Here is a 20909-nt window from a genome sequence, read left to right as displayed (position 1 = left end):
GAGAGAGAGAGAGAGAGAGAGAGAGAGAGAGAGAGAGAGAGAGAGAGATTAGCCCCAGGCCCCGACCTGCGCAGCTCTGCACCTCACCACCACGGGGTGGCAGCAGAGAGCCACACCACTTTGGCAGCAACAGAAACTGGAAGGCTAGAAGGCCCCTGACCCGGAGAGGGGGTGGGGGAGGGCCTGCGACCCTCCCTCGGTGGGCCAGAAGGACTCTACACCGAGTATTTGGCCAAGTCACTCTTATCAAATACCACCTGTGTAGCAAAATAAATGGCCACCAAACCAAGGCCCGCGGCCGACACCATGTAGGCAGTGACAGACTGGCTGAGCTGAACAATGGAGCCCATAAACAGGGACGGGGCCACCTGGGACAGCAGGAAGGCACTGTCCAGGATGGCGAGGTCCAGGCAGATGCCCCGGCCCGGAATGACCCTGGCCTCAGGCGGCTCGCCCACCACCACACGCATGGAGCTGTCGCAGGCGGGGGCCCCACACAGCACAGGAGGAGAAGGGAGGAGGCTGCTACCTCCAGCCCCCATGTGTCCGTTGGGGAAGGGGGATCCGGTCTTGGGGCCCGGTGGGAAGCTGGGCGTCAGGCTGTCCGCGCCGGCACTACTCCCGGCATCTCCTCGGTATTTGGGCAGGAAAACCTGGGAGGGGGGGACAAGGATAGGTAGGAATCCAAGCATAGGACCCCCCAGCTCTGAGAACAGCCCCTGGCATTCACGCTGGGGGCTGGAAGAAACCAGGCAACGGGCCTGCATGACAACTGTGCAGCAGGTCAGAAAACCAAGCAGACCCTCCTTGGTCCGGGTCTAGTTAGGACGCACCGCAGGGGCAGGGGATGGGGAGGGGACAGATCTGAATTCAGAAGTCTAGGTCTCCTCTAGCCTCTCCTGGAAGCAGTAAGTGGCAGACAAACTCCGACTGCAGGTCAGGAAGAGAACAGAACCGCAAGGTAAAGGAAGAAGACAGAATGAAGACAGGTGAGAAGAGAGATGTGTAAGAACAGAGGAACAAAATCCAAAGGTGGGGCCCCTGATGGCCCAAACCCCCACACAGGCTCTCTTAACCCTCCTACTTCCTGCCCCCCCCCACCACCACTTCGCCCTGGGAGAGCCGCCTCAACCTCGCAGAGAGAGGCTCTGCTCCCACTGAGGTCCCAGGCCCCTACTGTGAGGTCCATGGCCCCAGAATGAGGGCAGGGAAGGCCCACAGGACTCAGCCTGGAGGAAGAGAGGAGCGAGAAGAATCTTCCAGACTCCTTTAGCCTAGCTGTGCTAATGTTGAAGCCCTTCTTGCTTCCTACTCACTATATGCCTTAGATCAGGGTAGCCTGCCCCTGCCCAGAAGCCCCTATTTCAGGATAGGGCCAGAATTCATCCCCCCATCCCTGTGCCTGCTAATGCCCCACGTGGAAGAGCTCTCGAGTTGGCTGCGCTAGAACTGGGACCCGTGGCGGAGCTCAGAAGGGAAGCCTACAGCTCTTGGTGCAGCCAGAAGGAGGCAAGGCAAGTACACACCATGTACGGGGCCAAGTGTGCCACCAGTGGGCCTCCCAGGCCCTGTCCTCCCTGCCTGCCACCCCCTCAAGAGGCCCCTAGGGCTAGACACGCTCGGCAGTCCGAGGGGAGGACCTGTCCGGCCATGCTCCCCGAAGCGAGTGGGTATGCCCACGCCTGGCCTCTGGACACCAGCCCCCAAGCCCCCAGCCGGGGCGGCACCAGAATGGAGGCTGATGAAGGTTATCAGTGTGCTGACAGGGGCCTCGGGGACCAGGCTACCCCAACCAAAACCCTGGCCCCTCCCTCCACACCCCCCACCCCTGCAGCTACCTATTCAATTACCCACCTCCTAGCTAGCTATTTCTCTGCTACATCACTCATGCCCTCCAAGGGGCAGCCACATCCTCCCTATTGTCTGCAAGCTCTCTGAGGGCAGGCCTGCGTCTCCTCCCTCAGGACACCCCAACCTCTTACCCTCAGGGCAGAGCTCTGGACCCAGGGCTGAGCTCACTGAGGCCAGTGAAGGGCACAAGGGTGACTACACAGCTTTGGTCAGGAGGCTGCCCACAGAACGGGGCCCCCGGAGGGGCTGGCTGGTGTGGGGCCAAGCAGGAAGGAGGCCCCCAACTTACAGTGGCCAGGCGAGCGGTGTCAGGCGCGTCAGGCTCAGAGATCCGCCGTGGGGGCGGGGGAAGGGGACGGAGGCAAAGGTGTGAGGCAGGAAAAGAAAAGAGAGGATTAGGCAGAAAAAGAAGATAAACCAGAAAGAGAAGGGGTAGTGAGGAGCCTTCCCCATCTTGGAGAACAAAGCAGCACAGGGGTCGGTCACAATGCCCCTCCCTGAATAAAGAGAGCCGTCGCCAACACCAGACCACCCCCACTCACCGGCTGCTGAAGCCAGGTGCCCCAGAGGTCATCGGACCCAGCCCCACCCCCCCCATCCCCTCCCCACGCCCCGCCTCTGCCTAGAACCACCCAGCCCAGACTGAGGGCTTCCGCTAGCCTGATTCTTCAGGATTCCCAAAGAAGGATTTTAGCATTTCCTGCAATCATCCACTCAAGTGCTTTATAGTCCTGACACCAGGAAGTCATTCCCAGAAACTAATCTACACCCTCCTTCCGCAGCCCACGTCTCTGGCCCTGGGCTACACGGGCTTCCTCTCGCATCAAAGAATGACTTCTCCCGCACGTCTCTGGCCCGACAACCGATCCGTTCGGGGCTCCTCCGTCTCCCCTCCACCCCCGCTCCACCCAGCGGCCAGTGTGAGTACCTGCTTCTCGCGGTGGTAGAGGGAGGCTAGCGTGTAGGGCAGGATCTGCAGGGCCGAGAAGGTGAAGCCGGTGAGGGCGGCCGACGCGGTCACCACGGCCACGCTGCGCGACAGGCACATGGTGCCGGCGGCAACAGGGAAGGCCACCACGCTGGCCAGATAGACGGCCCGGGTGCCGAATCGCTGCACCAGCCGGTCCATGACCAGAGAGAAGAGCAGGGAGATGGCGCACTGCAGGAACAGCCCCAGGCTGCCCATCCGGACCCCTGCGGGGGGGGGTAGAAGAGGAAGTCAGCCCCGGAGCAGGAAGAGGCCGGATACACCCGGAGAGGGCTCAGAACTGGGGGCACCTGCCGTCCAAGCCTCGCTGTGTGGACCGCATCATCGCCATCCGGCTGCAGCAGCCTGAGCCGAGGCTCTTCCACTGCCCTTAGACGACGTGGCCAAAGCCTCTGGCTAAGGGCACAAGAAGACGTTCTATGGGTTTTTTTGGGGGGCCTGGCCTAGTGCTCGGCTCTCTACGAGGGTGTGAGGGAACACCAAGACAGCTCTGCCGTGGGCCCCGGGACACAGCTCGGGACGGCCTGAGCTGAAGGTCTGGCCCGGGAATGTGGTGAGTCAACAGGGGGTGCAGAAGGCACACTGAAGTTGGGGCCAGGCGGACCGGAGACCCGGCCCTGACTGCCCTACTCCCCCTCTTCCTCAACTAAGCTTAGCCTTTTCTTCTGGCAAATGGGGGCAATGACTCTGAGCAAACTCTCCGCGGCCCGAGGCTCTGTGGAGACGGGGCCCATTGTCCTGACAGGGAAATCGGGAACCCAGATGCACAGCTACAGGCCGGCACACACGGCGGGCTGTCCCCTGGGGGGCTGGTGGGGGGGGGGATCTCTCACAGCGCCCCCCCCCACCGCTGCTGAGGCCTTACCTTCATCATAGTGTCTCCGGGCCTCGGTGCCCGGCTCGGCCCGGGGCACACCCTGGTACAGCCCCTCGCCTACAAAGTCCGTGTAGAACAGCGTGAAGGTCATGAACGCCATCCAGCTGCACAGCTCGGCCATGAAGAGTCTGCGCAGGGTGCGAGGCACACGGCAGCAGAGCTGGTGCAGCCGGGGAAAGAGGGCGCCCAGGTTCCGGAAAGCCAGGCGGGTGTGGCACGGCCAGCAGTGTGGCCCCGAGGGGACCACCAGCCCTTCCGCCACCTCGGCCGGACCCAGCGCTGCCTCCTCGGCCACGAACAGTGTGGCCGCCACACAGGTGAGGAAGATGAGGGTGAGCAGGCCAAAGAGGCACTCTTCCTGGGTGCCCAGGTAGGGGGCCAGGGCACTGGCGTCCCAGTCGATTGCAGGCAGGAGGTAGCCCAGGCAGCCCCCGAGGCTGATCATGAAGGCATAGACGGAGAAGGCCTGGCGACAGTGGTCTGGGTCCCGGAAGAGGTCAGAGAGCAGGGCCTCCAGCGGGGTGAAGCAAACCTGGCCGCAGAAGTCCAGCAGCCCCACCCCCAGGATCAGCAGGGCCAGCTCCAGGGGCCTGGTGTCCGGGCACAGCAGCCCCGCCAGCCAGCCGGCCCTCGGGATGAGGAAGAGACTCAGCAGGACGCCCAGGGACAGGGCCCAGATGAAGGGCCTCCGGCGACCATAGCGCCCACGCCAGTGGTCACTGGCCGAGCCTAGGAGTGGGACCGAGACGAGGCCCAGCACTGGACCGATGCCTGCAGGAAGGACACGTCGTATGAGCCGGAGGGGCCGTGGGGAAGGGGGACCAAGCTCCTGGACAAGGACGGAAATGACCACGATCCTATCCCATGCAGGACCCCCCTCCGTGCTGGAAACAGTGCAGGGTATATCACAGACTCTAGTTTAGTCCTCGCAGCTAGGATCACTAACGCCCCAGCTTAAGATGGGCAAACTGATGCACCGAACAACTGGTAATGAGCCTTGAGCACAGGCACCCAGGTGGGGGTGGGGGGCAAGAGGCAGAGTTTCAACAGGCAGTCCGACCCCAGAGCCTGTGATCCTGGGAGCCACCCCAGGGTGACCACTTGCCTTCTGTGGCTTTTGCAGAACACATCTGCAGTGAGGGGCCCACCCCGGCCCCTAGGGGTAAGAAAGAGCCCTGGCTGGGAGACCCCGATCCTAGTAATCAGTAGCTAGCCCTCCAGCCTGGCTAAGTCACCCAACCGCTCATCGGCCTCCAGGACCTCTTCTGTGAGACGGGGGACCCCAAAGGCTGTTGCAAGGATTAAACGAGTAACAGAAATTAGAACGGGCCAGACAAAGGTGAAGAGCAGTGTCTCCCATGCGCCCGGCATTGTGCAGGGGTCTGGGGTATGGAGGTGACCACGGACTGTCCCTGTGCTCTTTTCCTGTTGGGCGGCCCCCCCGCCCCGCCCCAGCCCACCGCGCCTCCTCCGCCCAGCAGTGCCCACCCGCCGGCTCCACGGGCTCAGGAAGGGCGGCAGCCACCTCTCCCGCTTTGGGCAGAGGCACTGTGGCCCTGCCTCCTGGGTGTCGTGGCTCTGGAGCAGGAGGGAAGGAGGATGTGGCGACTCACCCAGCACCATGGTCATGAACTTCTCCTCGACCCCCACTTCCAGCAGCAAGGGCGGCACGTACGTGATGCCGGCGGCCAGGCACACCTCCAGGCCGAAGGTCAGCAGGTTGACCAGCAGCAGCTGGGCTTTCCGATGCCGCAGCAGGCGGCCGGCCCACAGCCTCTGTGCCATGGCGGGCCTCACTCGCTCCACAGCTGCCGATGCTCAGCCCCGCTCCGGACGCCCAGGCCTCTCCTCCTCGCGGCCACCAACTGCCCCGGCCTCAGCTGGGAGCCCATGTCTGCCAGCCTCCCGAGCAGGTCGGGCTCCTCAGCCCGCGCTAAACGCCGGTGGTCGCGGGCTGCCTCGGTGGGGACATAGCTCATCCCTGGGATCCTGGGAGGACAGGGACAATCAAACCCAGCCTGTGAAATCCTGGCAACCAGGCCTCCAGGATTCGTGCTGAGTTCTCTGAATCCTGTTCACTCCCAGGCTGACGACCGTGCCACCCCTTACTGCCAATCAGGAAATGCATGTTAATATTAGCCTAAGGCTGACATAACTAATAAGGTAAATATGATTTCTAAACCTCAGCACACTCCAGAGCCAAACAGATGTCCGTTTTTCTCTGTTTTGGAATATCTTTGCCATTGCCCTTGCCTGCTGGTAGGGAAAAAAGAAAAAAAAAAAAAAATCAAACCACCTGAATTCCCAGTTCCCCAGGCCCTGTTATCAAGGTGCCCCTGGAGACCCTCTGCCAGGCCTGGTGTGTTTGCTTCCTCTCTCCACGTCCCAAAGCTGGGCTGTTCAATTCCCCTTTGTTAGGAGTAGCACTTCCTATGCGGCGCTGCCTGGCCACAAGCCACGTTGCACCAGAACCCAAGCCACCAGAACCCGAGCCCCCAAGGACAAGGACAAGGGGGGGAGGGCGAGGAGGCTGTGGTTTGTTGGGTTGGGTTTTAACCTGTCACTGAAACCACTTAAAGAGGGCTCGCCTGGAGGAACCTCGGCCTGCAAACCTCTCCCTGGAGTTTCTCTCCGCACTCAACGTTCGTGGGGAAGAAACATTCCCACGTGTACTGCCCAAGTGTCACGGCATGGTGGGGCCTGTTCCCAGGTCCCTGCCTCACAGGGGCACAAAACGGCACCAGCTGGTGGCAACCGTAATGACCCCGGTGACCCGGGGCTGGCAGGAGGCCCCACCACTTTCCCGACAGCCTTTCTCTGCTCCCCAAACGGCTCCATTCTCAGCAGATAAGTCCCCGCGGCCCTCCCTGCTAGGCCTGCCTCCTGTGCATAGAGATCCGACTGGGGGAGCCCCCACCCTGCGCCCCCCACCCCCAGGCAATCGGCATCCAGGTCTTGCTTCCTGACAACAGGACCCAACACAGTTTGCTCTGTTTAGGGGTGACCACAAAAGAGGGAAAATCAAGTCAGCCACGAAGAGGAGTATATAAGGTGGGCCTTCGTGAGAAAAGGCAAGAGTCCCCTAACTTGTCACTCATCCCAAAGACGTGACGACAGAGCTTCATGCCACTCCTGGCTGGAGTCTGGACTGCCTTCACACCCATAAATGCGTGGAAGGGCACTGCTCAAGGGCATGGTCCACAGTCCAGAGGGCCCCCATCCCTGGCCCCTCCCCCACCCAGCACCTGGGGCACCCTCAGCCCTCCTTCACTCCCCTCCAATCTCAGCATCTCATCATCCGCCACTTCAACTTCTTTTCAAGTAACACTCAGCCTCCCAGGGCCTTGTGTGCTACAAAGCATGTGGTAGGTGCTCTCTGAAATATGGCACAGAGAAATCAGATGGCCACCAATCCAGGGTAAGATGTGTTTGTCCCATAACCACTTTCCAAGCCTTTGCAGCTGGCAGACCAGAAAGGAAGGCTGGGCAACCAGCAGCCTCCTCCCCAAAGTTCTGCTCAGACCCAGACCATCCACTTTGGGAAAGGGCATGGACTCCTATGGGGGTGGCATGGGGAGGAGTGTAAAATACTGACCCACGGGGCCCCTAAAGGGGCTGGGAGGGGGCCACACGTCAGTCTCTGAGCCAAGCCTCTCCCCTGCCACAGCATCCCCCACAAGGAAGGCAGGAGCCTGCACACAGACCAAGATAGGGGTACTCTCCAGCCTGGAGGGAGGGGTTCCAGGTCAAAAGGCTTCCAGCCCATTCTACTCCCCACCCTCAGTCTGGCAAGGCCCTAGACACTCACCTGCTGTGGGTAAAGTAACCAGATCCTCCCTGAGCAAACAGACTGTCAGACCCAGACTCACCCACAACCTGCCCACATTCCCAAACTCCTGTTGCACCCTGTGGTTTCAAGTGAATTGGAACTCTGCAGCAAAACACTCATCACCCCCCTGCCTCCTTCGCTTCCCTAGCCCAGCCCCCTGCTCCCAGGAAGAGGCAGGACACCCTCCTTAGCCCATGAGAAAGACAAGAAGACGAAAGGGGGTGAAGAGAGGAATTTCCCTTCATCCTCCTTCAGTCCAGATAGCCCATTAGCTGCCTCTCTCTCCCGCCGTCCCCCTGCCCCCTCCCCGGCTGCTGCACCAGGTAACTGGGGGCTGGGCCAGGTGAAGAATTCACTGAAAGGAGTTGGGAAGGAGGTGGGCAGGCTCCAAGCCCAGCTCGGGGCCCCTCTCTTCTTAGGTTGCTAAGCCCGTCCTCCCTCTTTTGACTTCTACTGTGCCCCAAGGTCCAGGGCCCTCTTGCCACCCCTAGAGTGGATTCTTCCCAGCCCAGAACTGCCCAAGGAAGTCCCGCACTCCCGGACCTTCCCCAGAGCCCCAGTCTCACCCACGACATCCCCACTCTGGGGTCCTCAAGGGGGGAAGGCACCACAAAGGACACCCACAGTGCTAACGGGCCACCTGCCGGCACCTCGGGGCGCGATCACAGAAGCCCACGCCCTGCCCGGTGCCCAGGCCCAGAGGGGCGGGGGAGCAAGCGGTTCCCACACCCCACACCCCTTCGTGGCCACCACTCCCTCCTGCAGGCTGGGGGCACGCTGCCCACCAAAGCCTCTAAGTGACAGATGACTGCCGGCACCCATTTGGGGGCACTCCCTTGTCTTCCTCAGGGAATCAGCCAACCGAGCTCAAGTCACCTCAGTACCCTCCGCTGTCAGAGGGGCTTCTGACTCAAATCCTCCTGTCCCACTGCTCCCAGAGCACTTGGCCTGTCTGGCAAACAGAAGATCAACCTGAAGAGCCGGCCTCCAGGGGCTCACCTGGTAGGGAAGTGGAGGTACCGAAAGCGGGGAGTGTGGCCTGACCTCCCGCAAGGACAGCAGCCTTGGGGAGGACAAGTCCCTCTCAAGTTCCAAGTATCTGTCCTCCAATGACAGGACAGCAAGAAGGCTGGAAGAAACCCAAATCCTCCAGGAACCTCCATGGAGCTCTGCCCCAGGCCATCTTTCCTCATCCCTGGGGAGCAGAACCCAAGCACACTGGGCCCGGTCAGCGAGCCCAGCCCCAGAGAGCAGGAGCCCTGTGGGCAACCCTCCCAACCCTCCAGCGCCCACCCTCGCGCGAGGGGCCTGGGAAACGTCTACCCATAGGATGCATGGCTGAAAGCAGCGTGGGGCTGGGGGTGGGCGGTGGAAGAGATGGGAAAGACCGAAGGGGCTCCCATCCCCACCCCCACTCGGGAAACCCTGGCCAGACCCCCAGAGGGGGCAACTCCTGAAGTTTCAAAGGTGGTGAGGGGACGGCACAGGCCCTCGGGCCGGGATGCCCCACGTTGGCTTAGGCCACAGGCGAGCACGGGGCAATGAAACTGAGCAGCGAGAACAAACTTGGCCTGAACATTCTCCAAAATTCGAAAGACCGAGTGAAGGAGGTGGGAGGAAAGGCGAGAGCCCACTTCTGGTAGCTCCCCACGGGAAGGGAGGGTCAGAGGGACGCATAAAGAGGCCTTTGAGGGCTTTCAAAGGGGCGGCTGCCACCCTCGCCCGAGGTGGAGCTGGGGGGAGCGGATTCCCTCTGCTGACAGACAGAGGCCGGAGGAGCCGGGCCGGGGGCAGCCCCGCCGCGGGACAGTGTCAGGCAGCAATTCTATGGGCTCTTTATGCAGGCCCGCGTCCCCCCACCCCGCCCAGGCACATCAAACGCCGCGGCCCCCACCCTGACCCCAGCAGCTCCGCGACCCTGCGTCCTCCCTCCACTCACAAAGCCGCCCCGGCTTTCTCACACGCTCCTCTACCCTTCACAGCCCCCAGGCGGCCCCTCCCGCAGAGAAGGAAACGGGGTGGGGGGGTTCCCTCCAGGAATAATGACTCAGCTGCAGAAAGGGGGTGGGGTCACTCTTGGCCAATCTCCCCAACACACACCCCACGGGAGGCTGCCGGGAGGGCGGGTGAGGAGAAACCCCCAGGTGGAGGCTACGAGGCTGCAGAAAGCGGGGGGGGGGACCCCCATTCCTCTACACCGGCCTGGATCCTAGGATCTCATGCCACGTTGAGCTCTCCCCAGGCCCTCTAGGTTGGGGGCAGGGAAGAGGGCTGGGGGCTCACCAGCCCCGCATCCCTGTGACCCAACCCCTTGCCTCAGTCCCAGAGGACCAATGTCCTTGGCCTTACGCAGTGAAACCTAGCACACTGCACTCCCGAAATGAGCTCTGCCCTCGTGGGGCCCTGGGGCGCCCCAGAAAGAGGCAGTGCTGGCCAGCCAGGAGACCTGAAAAGGAGCATCCTTGTGAGGCAGTCACTCCCATTACAGCCCCCGGTCGGAGGGGGTCGGGGGCCTGGGCACCGGGGGGGGGGGGGGGCGGGGGGACGCGCACAGGAGGAGACTGCGCCCGGTTTGTGCCTTCCTACCCACATTCAGTCTTTGATTCTCGGGCTCAAACTTCCAAAGAAGTGAGGGTCTGCTCTCCCCCCCACGCCACGCTGTAAAAAAGGCAGTGATCTGCAGAAATACCCCAGGCCCACGCTTTGCAGGGCTCCCCCAGACACCTGAACACTCTGCTCAGAATGCAGCCTCTCCACCTCGAGGGAACTGTCAGAAAGAAGAAGGGCTGGACAGAGGGGAGGAGGACCCCACCCCCGCCCCCACCCCAGACTCGCTCCCTAGCGGCTGCCTCCCCCAGGGCCCAGAGGCCAGGGATTTGGAGTTCGCCCTGCTGCGCTGCCTTTTCTTCACTCGGACTGGAAGCCTTCTGCTTAGCAGCTTGTCAGAGAGAGTGAGGGGGCTGCAGGCCCAGACACAAAGGGGGATTAGGGAGAAACCTCTGGGCCTGCAGAGTAATCCATCAAACTCTCTCCCGGCCGCCAGCACCGGCCTCTTCCCACTCAATTCCCCTTCCAGCTGCCGCAGGCCCCCCACCCCCTCCGGCTCCTGAGCCCTGTCACTTCGGGCAGCACAGAGAATCCCAGGCCCTGGGGGGGGCAGAGGGGGCACACCGCAGACACTGGGGAAAGGGCAATGGCTCCCTCCCCCCACTCACCCCCAATGTGTGAAAACCCAACAGGTGGCAGTGGCTTGGAGGAAAGTTGCTTTTGTTGCCCTGTCTGAGAGCTCCAGCCCAGCTTCTGAAAGGAAACAAATGTGAAGAGGTTGGGGGGAGGGGAGGGGAAAGGGCGGGGCGGGCAGTCCCCGGGAGCCCATTCTCTTCTCCCCACCCCTCTGCAATCCAGTGACCGGAGTTCTGGGGCTGGTCTGACCCTCACCTTGGCCGGTCGGTCCTGGCCAGCCTAAGTGGAGGTGAAGCACCTTCCCAAGGGGTCACCTGGCAATCCCATAGTGACACACATCTGACTCCAGGCGGTGACCTCCCAGACTTCCTTTCTGAGAACAGTGGCGACCCAAGGTCACACTGGGTCACCTTGACCAAGTGCCCTCCGAACCAAGTGCCCTCTTCACCCTGGAGCTCTCTTCTACCCCAGGGGCCGCCAGCCTCTTCATCCTGGCGGGTTCAGCAGCGAGCCCCTGGTGGTGGCAGCCCGATCCGGGTCTGCGTGTGCCAACTCCCCCACTCAGGTGACCTGGGTAGGGGCCCTCCCGACCCCGCATGAGGCAGGTACCACGAGTACACCCATTTGCCAGGCGAGGACACGGAAATGAATACGATCCACCCCCTGGAGACAGCTTGCGCAAGTTCCTGGCGGCCCCTCCCCAGCCCAGAAACCTGGCAGAGGGCTCTCTCCATCCCAAACAGCGGCAGCAGAGATCAGAGGGGGGCGGCTAGCGGCCTTTCTTCTCCGGTAGCATTCCCCACACCCTCGAGCCGCCCACACCAGCACTCTCGCCCCTTTGGCGCCCCGCCCCCGGAGGCAAGAGGAATGCCAGGAATGTAAATGCTTCCCCAGGTGCTGGCCCCAACAGGTGAGGAGAGGTCACTGCGGGGACCTGCCCAGGGGCTGAGGCACCCAGTGGAGGGTGGAATCTACCTCCCACAGTTCTGAGACAACGGCGGGTCCCACCCCCAGGGACAGGAATCATAGTGGCTGACACCCGCTAACTGTCCAGAAGGTGTCTGGCGTGAGCTGGATACCTGACATACCTCTCTCTCCGATTCCAACCGTTCAAAAATGCTGCCAAGTGCTCTGAACTGGGAACCAGGACAGTCCAGTCCAGTTCCAGTGGCTTTTGCTGCTGTAGAGCCTGGACAAGCCGTTTTACACACGCACACGCACACACACACCCCTACCATGGACTCACACATGTAAGATGAGAACTAGCCTACATACCGTCTAAGGTTCTTTACAACCGTACAGCTAAGTGATCTCACACCCACCTGCCCCCCCACCCCACTCCCTTCCCCAGCCTCAGGTACGGTGCTCTCCCTGGACAGGTGCCTACTAAGTGCTCACTGCCAAGGCCACATGGCACTGGGGAGGGGGGTTTCATAGCCTTCTATGATAGACAGGCCCCGGGGAACCAGGTGGAGAGGGGCTCCCCAGGTGCACTTACCCCATCCTCCACCTGCCAACACACTGCTGAAGTACAACAGAGTGCCAGGGGTTAGTGGCCCCCTGAAACCGAGCCAAGTAACCGAGACATCTGAGGGCAGAGTTGCCCTCTTCCCTACTCCCTCCCAGAGCTGGACTCCAATTTCCGGGCAGAAATTGGTAAATTCTTTCTCTACTTGGGCCACAATAAATGGTTCCCTACAAAGTGGGGTAGCGGTACCAAGAAATCCCTTGGTCCAGGGTGGGCAGGAGAATGGGGAGCTTGGCACAACCTCCAGGCTGCTGGAAAGTTCTCTCCCCCTGCTGCCTTCTCAGTTCCTACCGCCCCTGTGAAGTGAAACCTGAACAGCCTCCCTCCTAGTGAATTTGAACTTTGCCAGTCAGCCAGGCCGGGCAGCTCTCCCCATCCTGCACAGCCAACCCTTGCCCCCTTCCTGCAGACTGGCCTCCCTTAGGAGGTGCAAGCACACAGAAAAGAGGCAGGGCATGGAGGGTCTGGACAGACCTACCGACGAGCAGATCCTCGGGCTGAGAGTAGGAGCAGGATGCTGGTCCTAGCTCTGCGATGTCCCACCTCTAAGGTCTCGAATTCAACGGTCTCTCGGGCCCTTTCAGCCCTGATATCCTACGGTCTGTGACCAGTCCTATTTATCATCAGAGGGCTCTGGGCCAGAGCCAGCCCTATGGAAATGTGTTCTCAAAACCCCAGTCACTCAGTAGTGAGCAGGGTGCAAGGGGTTTCAAAAAAGGACTCTTTTATTAAAGAGTCCTAGTTTGCCCACCCTTGGAGGAAGTATGCCTCAGTGCACGCAACCTAAGCTCCCCCAAAGGAATGTCAAAGAGCTCTAAAACTAACTCGCTCACTCACTCACCCACCCACCCATCCAACACTCGCTGAGATCCAATTGCGGGCAAGCCCACCGTGAAGGTGCTGGGGATGTGGAGATAATGCCTGCAGCCCCCTTTGGCAGTGCTAAGACATAAGTCCCTAGAGTTGGGGGCCTAAGGTGTAGGACATGACCAGCTCTCCCAGGGCTTCCTGGAGGAAGAAGCCATGTTGCGGAACCTTGAGCAGGTCGGAACTATGCAGAAAAGGGCAAATATCCACAAAGCACAGCCACTGGAGCCTGGCACTTCTACACACACCTCCCTCTCCTTCTGGCCCCTCCCCAGTGAGGCATGGTGGAAAGAACACCAGACCCCAAATCATGCCAATGAGTTTCGATCTCAGATCTGGCCCCAAGATGGAGGAATTTATCAGTGCTGGACCTGATTTTCCTTCCCAAGTATTGCCATGCTCCAGTTACTTCCTCCGGATGCCTCCTCATTCCCCTGACCCCTGTCCAGCTCAAGTCCTGTATCTCCTCTAGGGCTCCCTAGAACCCAAGCCGTCAAGGATCCCCCCTTTCAGGGATGCCCGGGTGGCTCAGTCGGTTAAGCGTCTGTCTTCGGCTCAGGTCTCAAGCCTTGCATCCAGCTCCTTGCTCATTGGGGAGCCTGCTTCTCCCTCTCCTTCTGCCTGCCGCTCCCCCTCTTTCCTCCAAATCTTGCTGCGCTCAACAGGCAGCCCTCAGGGTTGCATACTGCTAGTGGTCCTTCTGGCCTCTTTCCCCACCCCCTGCCCCACTAGCCCTCAGCTCCCGGAAGGAAAGGACCACAGTCCCCGTCCAGGACCTAGAAGGGCGAGTGCTCAACAGAAGACTTTCCAGGCGAGGCTGAATCAGGATTCCGGTCTGATGCAACGTGACCAGCCTGCCAGGGATCCAGGCAGGGCCACACTCGAGGTAACTGGGTGCTCAGCTCTTTCCAGCGCCAGGAGTGGGAAACTAGATTGTCACATCCCTAGGGATGGGCTGTGTGGTTCCAGCTCGGAAACTATTCGTGCCAGCTCAAAGGATACTCGAGATTAGAGGTTGGGGTGAGACATAACAAAGAGCATTCGGGAAGGAGGGATTTGTCTCCGGCTGGCTGCTCCTGAGGGCAACTATCCGGCTGGGCATTGGGTCTGGCCTGAAATTGGTGACTGAGGGTCCAGGGGACCAGAGGCTGGTCTCCAACCCCTTTCTTGCTGGCTCATCCCAGCTTCCCAGAGAGAGTGGTCTCCAGAATTAACAAAGAAGAAGGGAACAACCATGCACTGAGCACCTGGCCTGTGCAGGCACTTTGCAAAACATGCCTATTTCATGTAATCCTCACTGGAACCTTGCAAGGTGAAAATACCATCCTCTCCATTTTACAGACTCAGACACCACGGCCAACAGGTGAGGCAGGCCCGTCTCCGATATAAGAGGCGAGAAGCCCTACAAGTCATTCAGAGTCAGTGGCAAACTGGACTTCTTCCCATGGAGGGGGAAACACAGACCTCATAGTAGGAAAAGGGATTAAACAGGAAGTTCTGGCCAGATATCAGGACCATCCCGTGATGGCTCGGTCAGCCCTCGCCCCCCCAGCAGGGACACTTAATACACTAGACAAAGCTCCACACGGCAGCTCTGATGCTGGGGGTCAAGTGCCATCAGCATTCGAGACGCTGGGCCTGGTACCAACTGGTCCAGCCTCTGTCCTTGCTGTCCAGCAAACAGGGCCTCTGACTATTCAAAGAAAGCCAGGCTGGGTTTTTCTTCTGGCTATCAGAAAGCAATGCAGCCCAAGGGCTGGGGCGGAGGGGTGGGGGTGGGGGGGCAGACAGAGCAGAACCCTGACTTCAGTATGCCCCCTCCTCCTCATATAGTTTCCCTAAAAATCATAGCAAATAACCCTTCTGCATAGAAGCCTCAATCTTTCAAGATACATATTCACCTCTATTACCTCCTGGTATTCTCTTCCACCTTGAGGAGACAGGCAGGGCATGGGTTTCTGGACTGATTAAAAAACAAGTCACACACAGTATTGAGGGAGGAGAGACCAGGATGTCCAGTCCTGGTGTGTTCTTTGCACTAGACCACAGGTTCAACAGCAAGTAGGTCATTCACAGTTTACATATAGTTATATATGGTCTAATTCCCCGGCTCAGAAACTCTGGTTTCTAAGCAAAAACCACAAAGACCGCCTCCATTGTCACAAAATAACAGCCGCTGACATTGATCAGGCTCTTTTTACACACCCCGGCTGTGCTTGAGCTTCACCTGCATCTGCTCCTTTAATCCTCACAATACGGTGAGGTGGGCACTATGATCCTCATCTTATAGTGGAGGAAGGTGAAGCACAGAGAAGTGAGGTAACTTGTGCAAGAGGAAATGGGGTTGAAATTCGGGCACCTGGGTGCTGGAGGCCAGTCTATTCACTAGTCATGCAGACTCCCCAAGGTCCGGGAGACCTTGCTCCCAAAGATACAAGAGCAGAACCCAAGCAGAGAGTCCCAGGCTAGGGGCTGCTGTCCATTCGGTCCTGGGTGATAGACACAGTAAGTACTAGCTAACGTTTATTGACCACTTATTACCTAAGGCACAAAGTCCAGTGCTCTGTATGCATGATTTAATAAAGCTCTACACTTTTCATATTTTACATATTACACATACAATCAGCTATTTATATTTAAGAAACAAAAAAAGGTACGGGGCACCTGGCCCCGGAAGAGCATGCAACTCTTGATCTCGGGGTCCTGAGTTTGAGCCCCAAATTGGGTGTAGAGCTTACCTAAATAAACTGATTAATTAATTTAAAAAAGAGCTGTAACGTGTTACCATTATTATTATCAGCTCCATTGTGCAGCCAGGGATACGGAGGCTTTGAAGACGTTCAGTAACTTGCCCAACATTCCACAGCGAGTAGAACAGCCAGGATAGAAAGCCTGTCTTTCTGCCCATCTAGGTCCTTACCCATAATGCTGTGTTGTCGGGCTCTAATGGTCCAAATGATAGTACTTAATCTCACCTTCCGAGTCCTCAGACCATCCCCACCCTTCCGCCTTGTTCCTCCAGAGCCCTGCCCAGGCTGAGAGGGGGGACGCCACACCATCCCGCCGCCACCTGGTGGCCTGGAAGGACCTGGGTGGGCCACCAAGAATCACTGAGCGGTTCCTCCTCCCCCGCCCCCTCCGGGATAACCCGAGAGCCAGGAGGGACAGGGGAGTTCACCATACCCTGCATGAGTACCCAGGGAAACTTCCCCTCACACGCCCCACACACATACTCCAACTGGGGCTTGTATGTCCACAGCTGTACATTCAGCCACAGCTGTATTTTTCTCTTCAGACTCATCCTGCTGACTCAAGCTCCATTTTTCTGAGCACTTTTAGAAAAACAGAGTCCTGGCTCTATGACAGGCCCGGGGGGAGGAGATAAGGGAGGAATGAGGGGTTGGGACCCATCCAACCGAAGGGCCTGTGACCTCAAATACCGGAGCACTCCCTCCCTAGGAGAAGCTGCTCTGTGCATTTCCCCAGGCTTCCCTTCCAGCCTGTCCCTCCTGGGCTCTCCCCTCCCTATGCCATTGTGCCAGTCCGCTCCCCAAGCCTTGGGCAGGTGAGCCCCACACCAAGGCTGTCTCGTTCTGAAAGGAGATCTGCTAGGTGCATCAGGACAGGCAGCCAGAGGCCCCCCAGGGCCTCACCCCCACCCCTGAGCAAGGCTTCCAGGAGCGCAATAAGGGTGGCTCTGGGCCCCGGGGCACGGGCTATGCCCGGCTGCAGGGCAGCAAAACAGCAGCTGGGCTATTCTTAGTGTCCGCTCCACTGGGATCAGGTCTGCGTAACAGCTGAAGGGCAAGTCCTCACCAGGTACCCCCGGTGCCAAACCCCTCCCTAGCCCCAACTCTGGCCCCTGGACAAAGGAGGAAGCAGGGTGGCAGGAGTAGCCCGGGGGGAGGAGGAAAAGCTGAGCAAGTCAAGAGTGTCTGTGAGGAAGATGGAAGCTGATTCAGAGGTCAAGGGCAAAAGCAAGTCACAGGGGCGTTCCTGCGCTTGAGGGGAACAGGAGACTATGGGAAGGACTGGCTCTCACTCCGGAGACACGCCGCAGGTCCCCGGGAGCTTCTCCAGCAGGCCATGCGGCTGCCTAAGCCCAGAGCCCCGAGAAGCCATAGCGGACGCCCAGGTACCATCTCATCACACCTGTTTGCTGATCTCTGCATTGTCACCTTCCCTACCTGAGGGCCCCGGGAGGCGCGGAGAAAAGGGCCTCTCCTTTTCTCCCCCCGCGCCCCGAAGGATGACCGAGGCGGCGGGGCAGGGGGCAGAGGAACCCACACACCTGCACACTCCAGCCTCAACTCTCTGCCCAGAGCCCGGCCCCAAGACTAACGTCCGAGAGCGCTCGGTCACCTCTCCCGCCCTCCGTAACCCCGCACTCCAGCCCAAGCAAGCTGGCCCGGGCCCGGGGACCCCGCGGCATCCCGGCCGCCGGCCCCCTTCCCGGCTCCCCAGTCCCGGACTGTGCGCGCCGCGGTGACTCATCCCGTCCCTTTCCGGTGAAGCCGAGACAAGGGAAGAAAATAAATGCAACTTTCCAAAGAAAACTCTGACGCTGAAGCTGCAACGGGAGCGAGCGGCCGGTCCGCCCGCCGTCTGCCCGGTCCGGGGCTCCCGGGAGGGCCCGCTCCCCGCCTACCCGCCGCCCGGCGCGGGACAGCGCGGGGACCCGGCGCTCCAGCCCAGCCCGCCCTCCGCGGAAGAAAGCCCCGCTCCGCGGGGACCGAGCGGCAGGACAGGGGGGCGCGCCCGGGGCCCGCCACCTCCCCCGAGAGTCTCGCGGGGCGCAGAACACGCCACCCCGCAGAGCTCGGCCGCGCGGCGCCGCTCCCTCCCCCGCGCCGGGGGTCCCCTCCCCCGGGAGAAGAGGGGGCGCGCGCCTACCTGGCCGAGGCGTGCGGCTGTCACCCGGGGCCGGCGCGTGCGAGCTCGTCCCCCCGCCCCCCCACCCCGCCTCCTCCCAATGCGCGCCAGCCGGCCGCTTTTAAATCTCCAGGTTGCTCGGCGGGGGGAGAGAGCATGCGCGCTGGGGCTGCGGGAGGGGGGGCGGGGCGAGGCGGGGCGGGGCGGGGGTGGGGGGTGCGCGAGGGCTGGGGAGGGGTGGGGCTGGTCCCCGGGGGGAAAAAGCGGGCGGTCTCGGAGCGGTCTTTGTAGCCGCCACCGAGACGGGCAGCCCCCGCGTGGCTCCCCGACTGCCCTGTCATTACCTAGGGCCGTGCACCGCCCCCTCGCCGCTCGCCGCCAAAACATTTAGGTAAAAGCTGCTCCGCAGGGCATCTCCCGTCCCCGGAGCCAGTCTGCGACCATCACCCGCACGTGCTGTCCTGGCCGCCCGCCTGGCGCGGGGCTGAGCTGCACCGCCCCCAGCCAGGACCAGCCCTTGAAAGGAGAGGGCACGTTCTCCCCCAGTCACTCTTCCTACCGTTTGCTACCCTCTGAAACAGAAGGAGCTTCCTTATAGCGAACTCAGTCCCTCTGTCTGAAGCTAAAAGCCGAATTTCAATTTGTTGTCCCCTGAAGGATGTGTATGGGGAAGAGGGAGTGATGCGCTGCCAGTAAAATGTTCCCTTTGTCAGCTGTTGAGCAAGGTCCCAACAGATACCGTGCTTCCAGAATGCCTTTGACAGGAGTGGAACAATGCAGGTGAGAGATCGGAGAACTGGAGGCCCAGGCTGGCCTTGGGTGGGGGAGGCCCAGCTGTGTCTTTTTTCCTTCATGGGGTTTTATTGGGGTGTAGAGAAATCCCACTATGTGGGTTCTTGACTTGACTGCCACAGCATCACAAGAAGATGCCTTTGAAGGGGAGGACCTCGTTGGCTGTAGCCCTGGACTGGGCACTGGGTCCCTGGGACCCAGTGCTGGCCCTGTCACCAACCAGGTGTGATGGGAAGCAAGCCCCTTCCATATCCTGGGCCTCGGTAAGGAGTTGGCCAGGGCATCTCTAAGGGCACGGGAGCTGGGAGGCCAAGAAGAGAGGGAAGCAGAGAAGGGGGAGAGGAGCAATGGAGCCCCTGTGGGGTGGCCGTGGGTGGAGGGGGAGGTAAGGTGCAGAAGGGAGCAGAGCAAAGTAAGAACTTTCTGAGTCACTAAACAAGTTTCACTTGGAAACTGTCTCAGCACTCACTCCTCCAACAGGTGACCCTCTTAGCACCCCAGTGGCTTTCCCAAGCCTTTGGCATATCCACGTTGCGGCCAGCAGGGAGACTAGGGTAGAGTCCTGGGTCCCTGAGCTGGTGTCCCCCCTGCCCCAAAAAAGAGGGCAGGAGTCAGAGGGAATCTCAGGTCAGCTGGAAAATTACAGAATAGGAGAGAGTGGACGATGGTATTTTCCAGGCTTGGGGAAAGAACTCTGGGAGCAGGAGGGACTTGTCCGTCCTGCCTCAGCGGAATAGCAACCCCTCTCTGCCCCCTTGACTTTAAGCCAGGAGCCGACATGCCTTATGCCTTGTGACCTGGGAAAGCGGGAGGAGGGCTCAGGGCAGTGACCAGACAGTGTGGTATGAGATCCTGGACCCTATCCAGCAGTGGCCACCTTAGTAAGTAAGTGCAGGTGACCCTTCTTTACCAAGCCAGGTAGAAGCCCTCTCCAGGGCCTGCCCACCCGGCACAGGGCACGGTTGGGCCCTCTGCTATGAAGATGCGCCCTCCTCCTCTTTCTGCTGGTGTAGCCTCATGTCACGATAATAATAATTAACTATTACTGATGGTGCCAGGCACTTTCTACATGCTGTCCATGTCTTAGCTCACTCCTTCCTTATGACAACTCAAGACTCCGGTACCGTTTTTGGATGAAGAGACTGAGGCATTCCCATAGTCCAATGACGACTCCACACCTGAGTGGAAACTTGTTTAGTGACTCCACACTCTCTGAGCTCCAGAAACAAGGCAGGGGCTCACCAGTGACTTCAAAGTCTTAGAGAAAGTCCTGACAACCCTACTACTTCTCACATTGCTGGGTCCTTTTGCACAAGTGGCCCCTTCTCTAGGCCTCAGTTCCCCTTTAAGTCTACTGTAGGAAAACCACCATGTCCCTTTCCTTCCTCCCTGCCCCCACCACACACACACACACACACACACACACACAGCCTACTCCCTAGCCACTTCCCATTTATAGGAAATGGGGGATGACGTGAGGAGCAAGGCCATCCTTGGGGAACGGCTAATAGTCTGGCTGGATATTGGAGAAACCGAAGATGCTGGCAAAAATGCATTAGCAGCTTCTGCTCCAGCCCCCACCCACAGCCCCTTCCCATTATCCCTGGGCTCAGAACAAGCATCATCCTTTCTACAGAGATAAGATACACAACTGGGGCTGGTTAGCCTAGAAGAAGGCTGAGAAGGCACGAAGGATCTGGCTCCCCTTGATGTTCCATCTCGTCCTGCCATCTCCACCCCCCAATGACTGTGGCCCCTTAAAGGCCTCTTTGCTTCTTCCCCTGCTTGCCTAGGGATGAGGGGTGAGCAGGCTGTTAAGCGTAAAGGCCACCAGCAGGGCCAAATCCTGGCTGTGGACTAGGAAGGCGGAGAGATGTGTCCCCTGGACACAGTAATTCCATCTATGGGATTTCTGTTGTGGCAAAATAATCGGTGATACAGTTGTCAGAAGTATGTACAAGGTGTTCATCTCATCATTCTTCATAACGGTGAAAAACTAGAAACAGTTTAAATGGCAGAATAATAAGCCATTGGCTAAGCAATTTATGGCAAATCCCTATAGTGGAACATTATGCCACCATTAAGAAAGGTGATAACATAGACGGATTTTATTTTATTTTAT

General features: G+C 59.7%; 1 protein-coding gene across 1 annotated transcript; it reads right to left on the bottom strand.

Annotated features, from left to right (window-relative positions):
• Nucleotides 1-148: 148 nt before the first annotated feature.
• On the bottom strand, nt 149-5501 carry SLC45A3 (solute carrier family 45 member 3). Its single transcript, XM_021686618.1, has 4 exons — nt 5330-5501; nt 3705-4487; nt 2780-3045; nt 149-653 (listed from the first exon to the last, which is right to left on the bottom strand). The coding sequence occupies exons 1-4, from the start codon at nt 5499-5501 to the stop codon at nt 216-218; spliced, it is 1659 nt and encodes a 552-aa protein (XP_021542293.1). The 3' UTR covers nt 149-215.
• Between the last annotated feature and the right edge of the window lie 15408 nt (nt 5502-20909).

The sequence above is a fragment of the Neomonachus schauinslandi genome, chromosome 6 (assembly GCF_002201575.2).
Source record: "Neomonachus schauinslandi chromosome 6, ASM220157v2, whole genome shotgun sequence".
NCBI lineage: Eukaryota > Metazoa > Chordata > Mammalia > Carnivora > Phocidae > Neomonachus > Neomonachus schauinslandi.
This window is presented reverse-complemented; position numbering and strand designations above follow the sequence as displayed.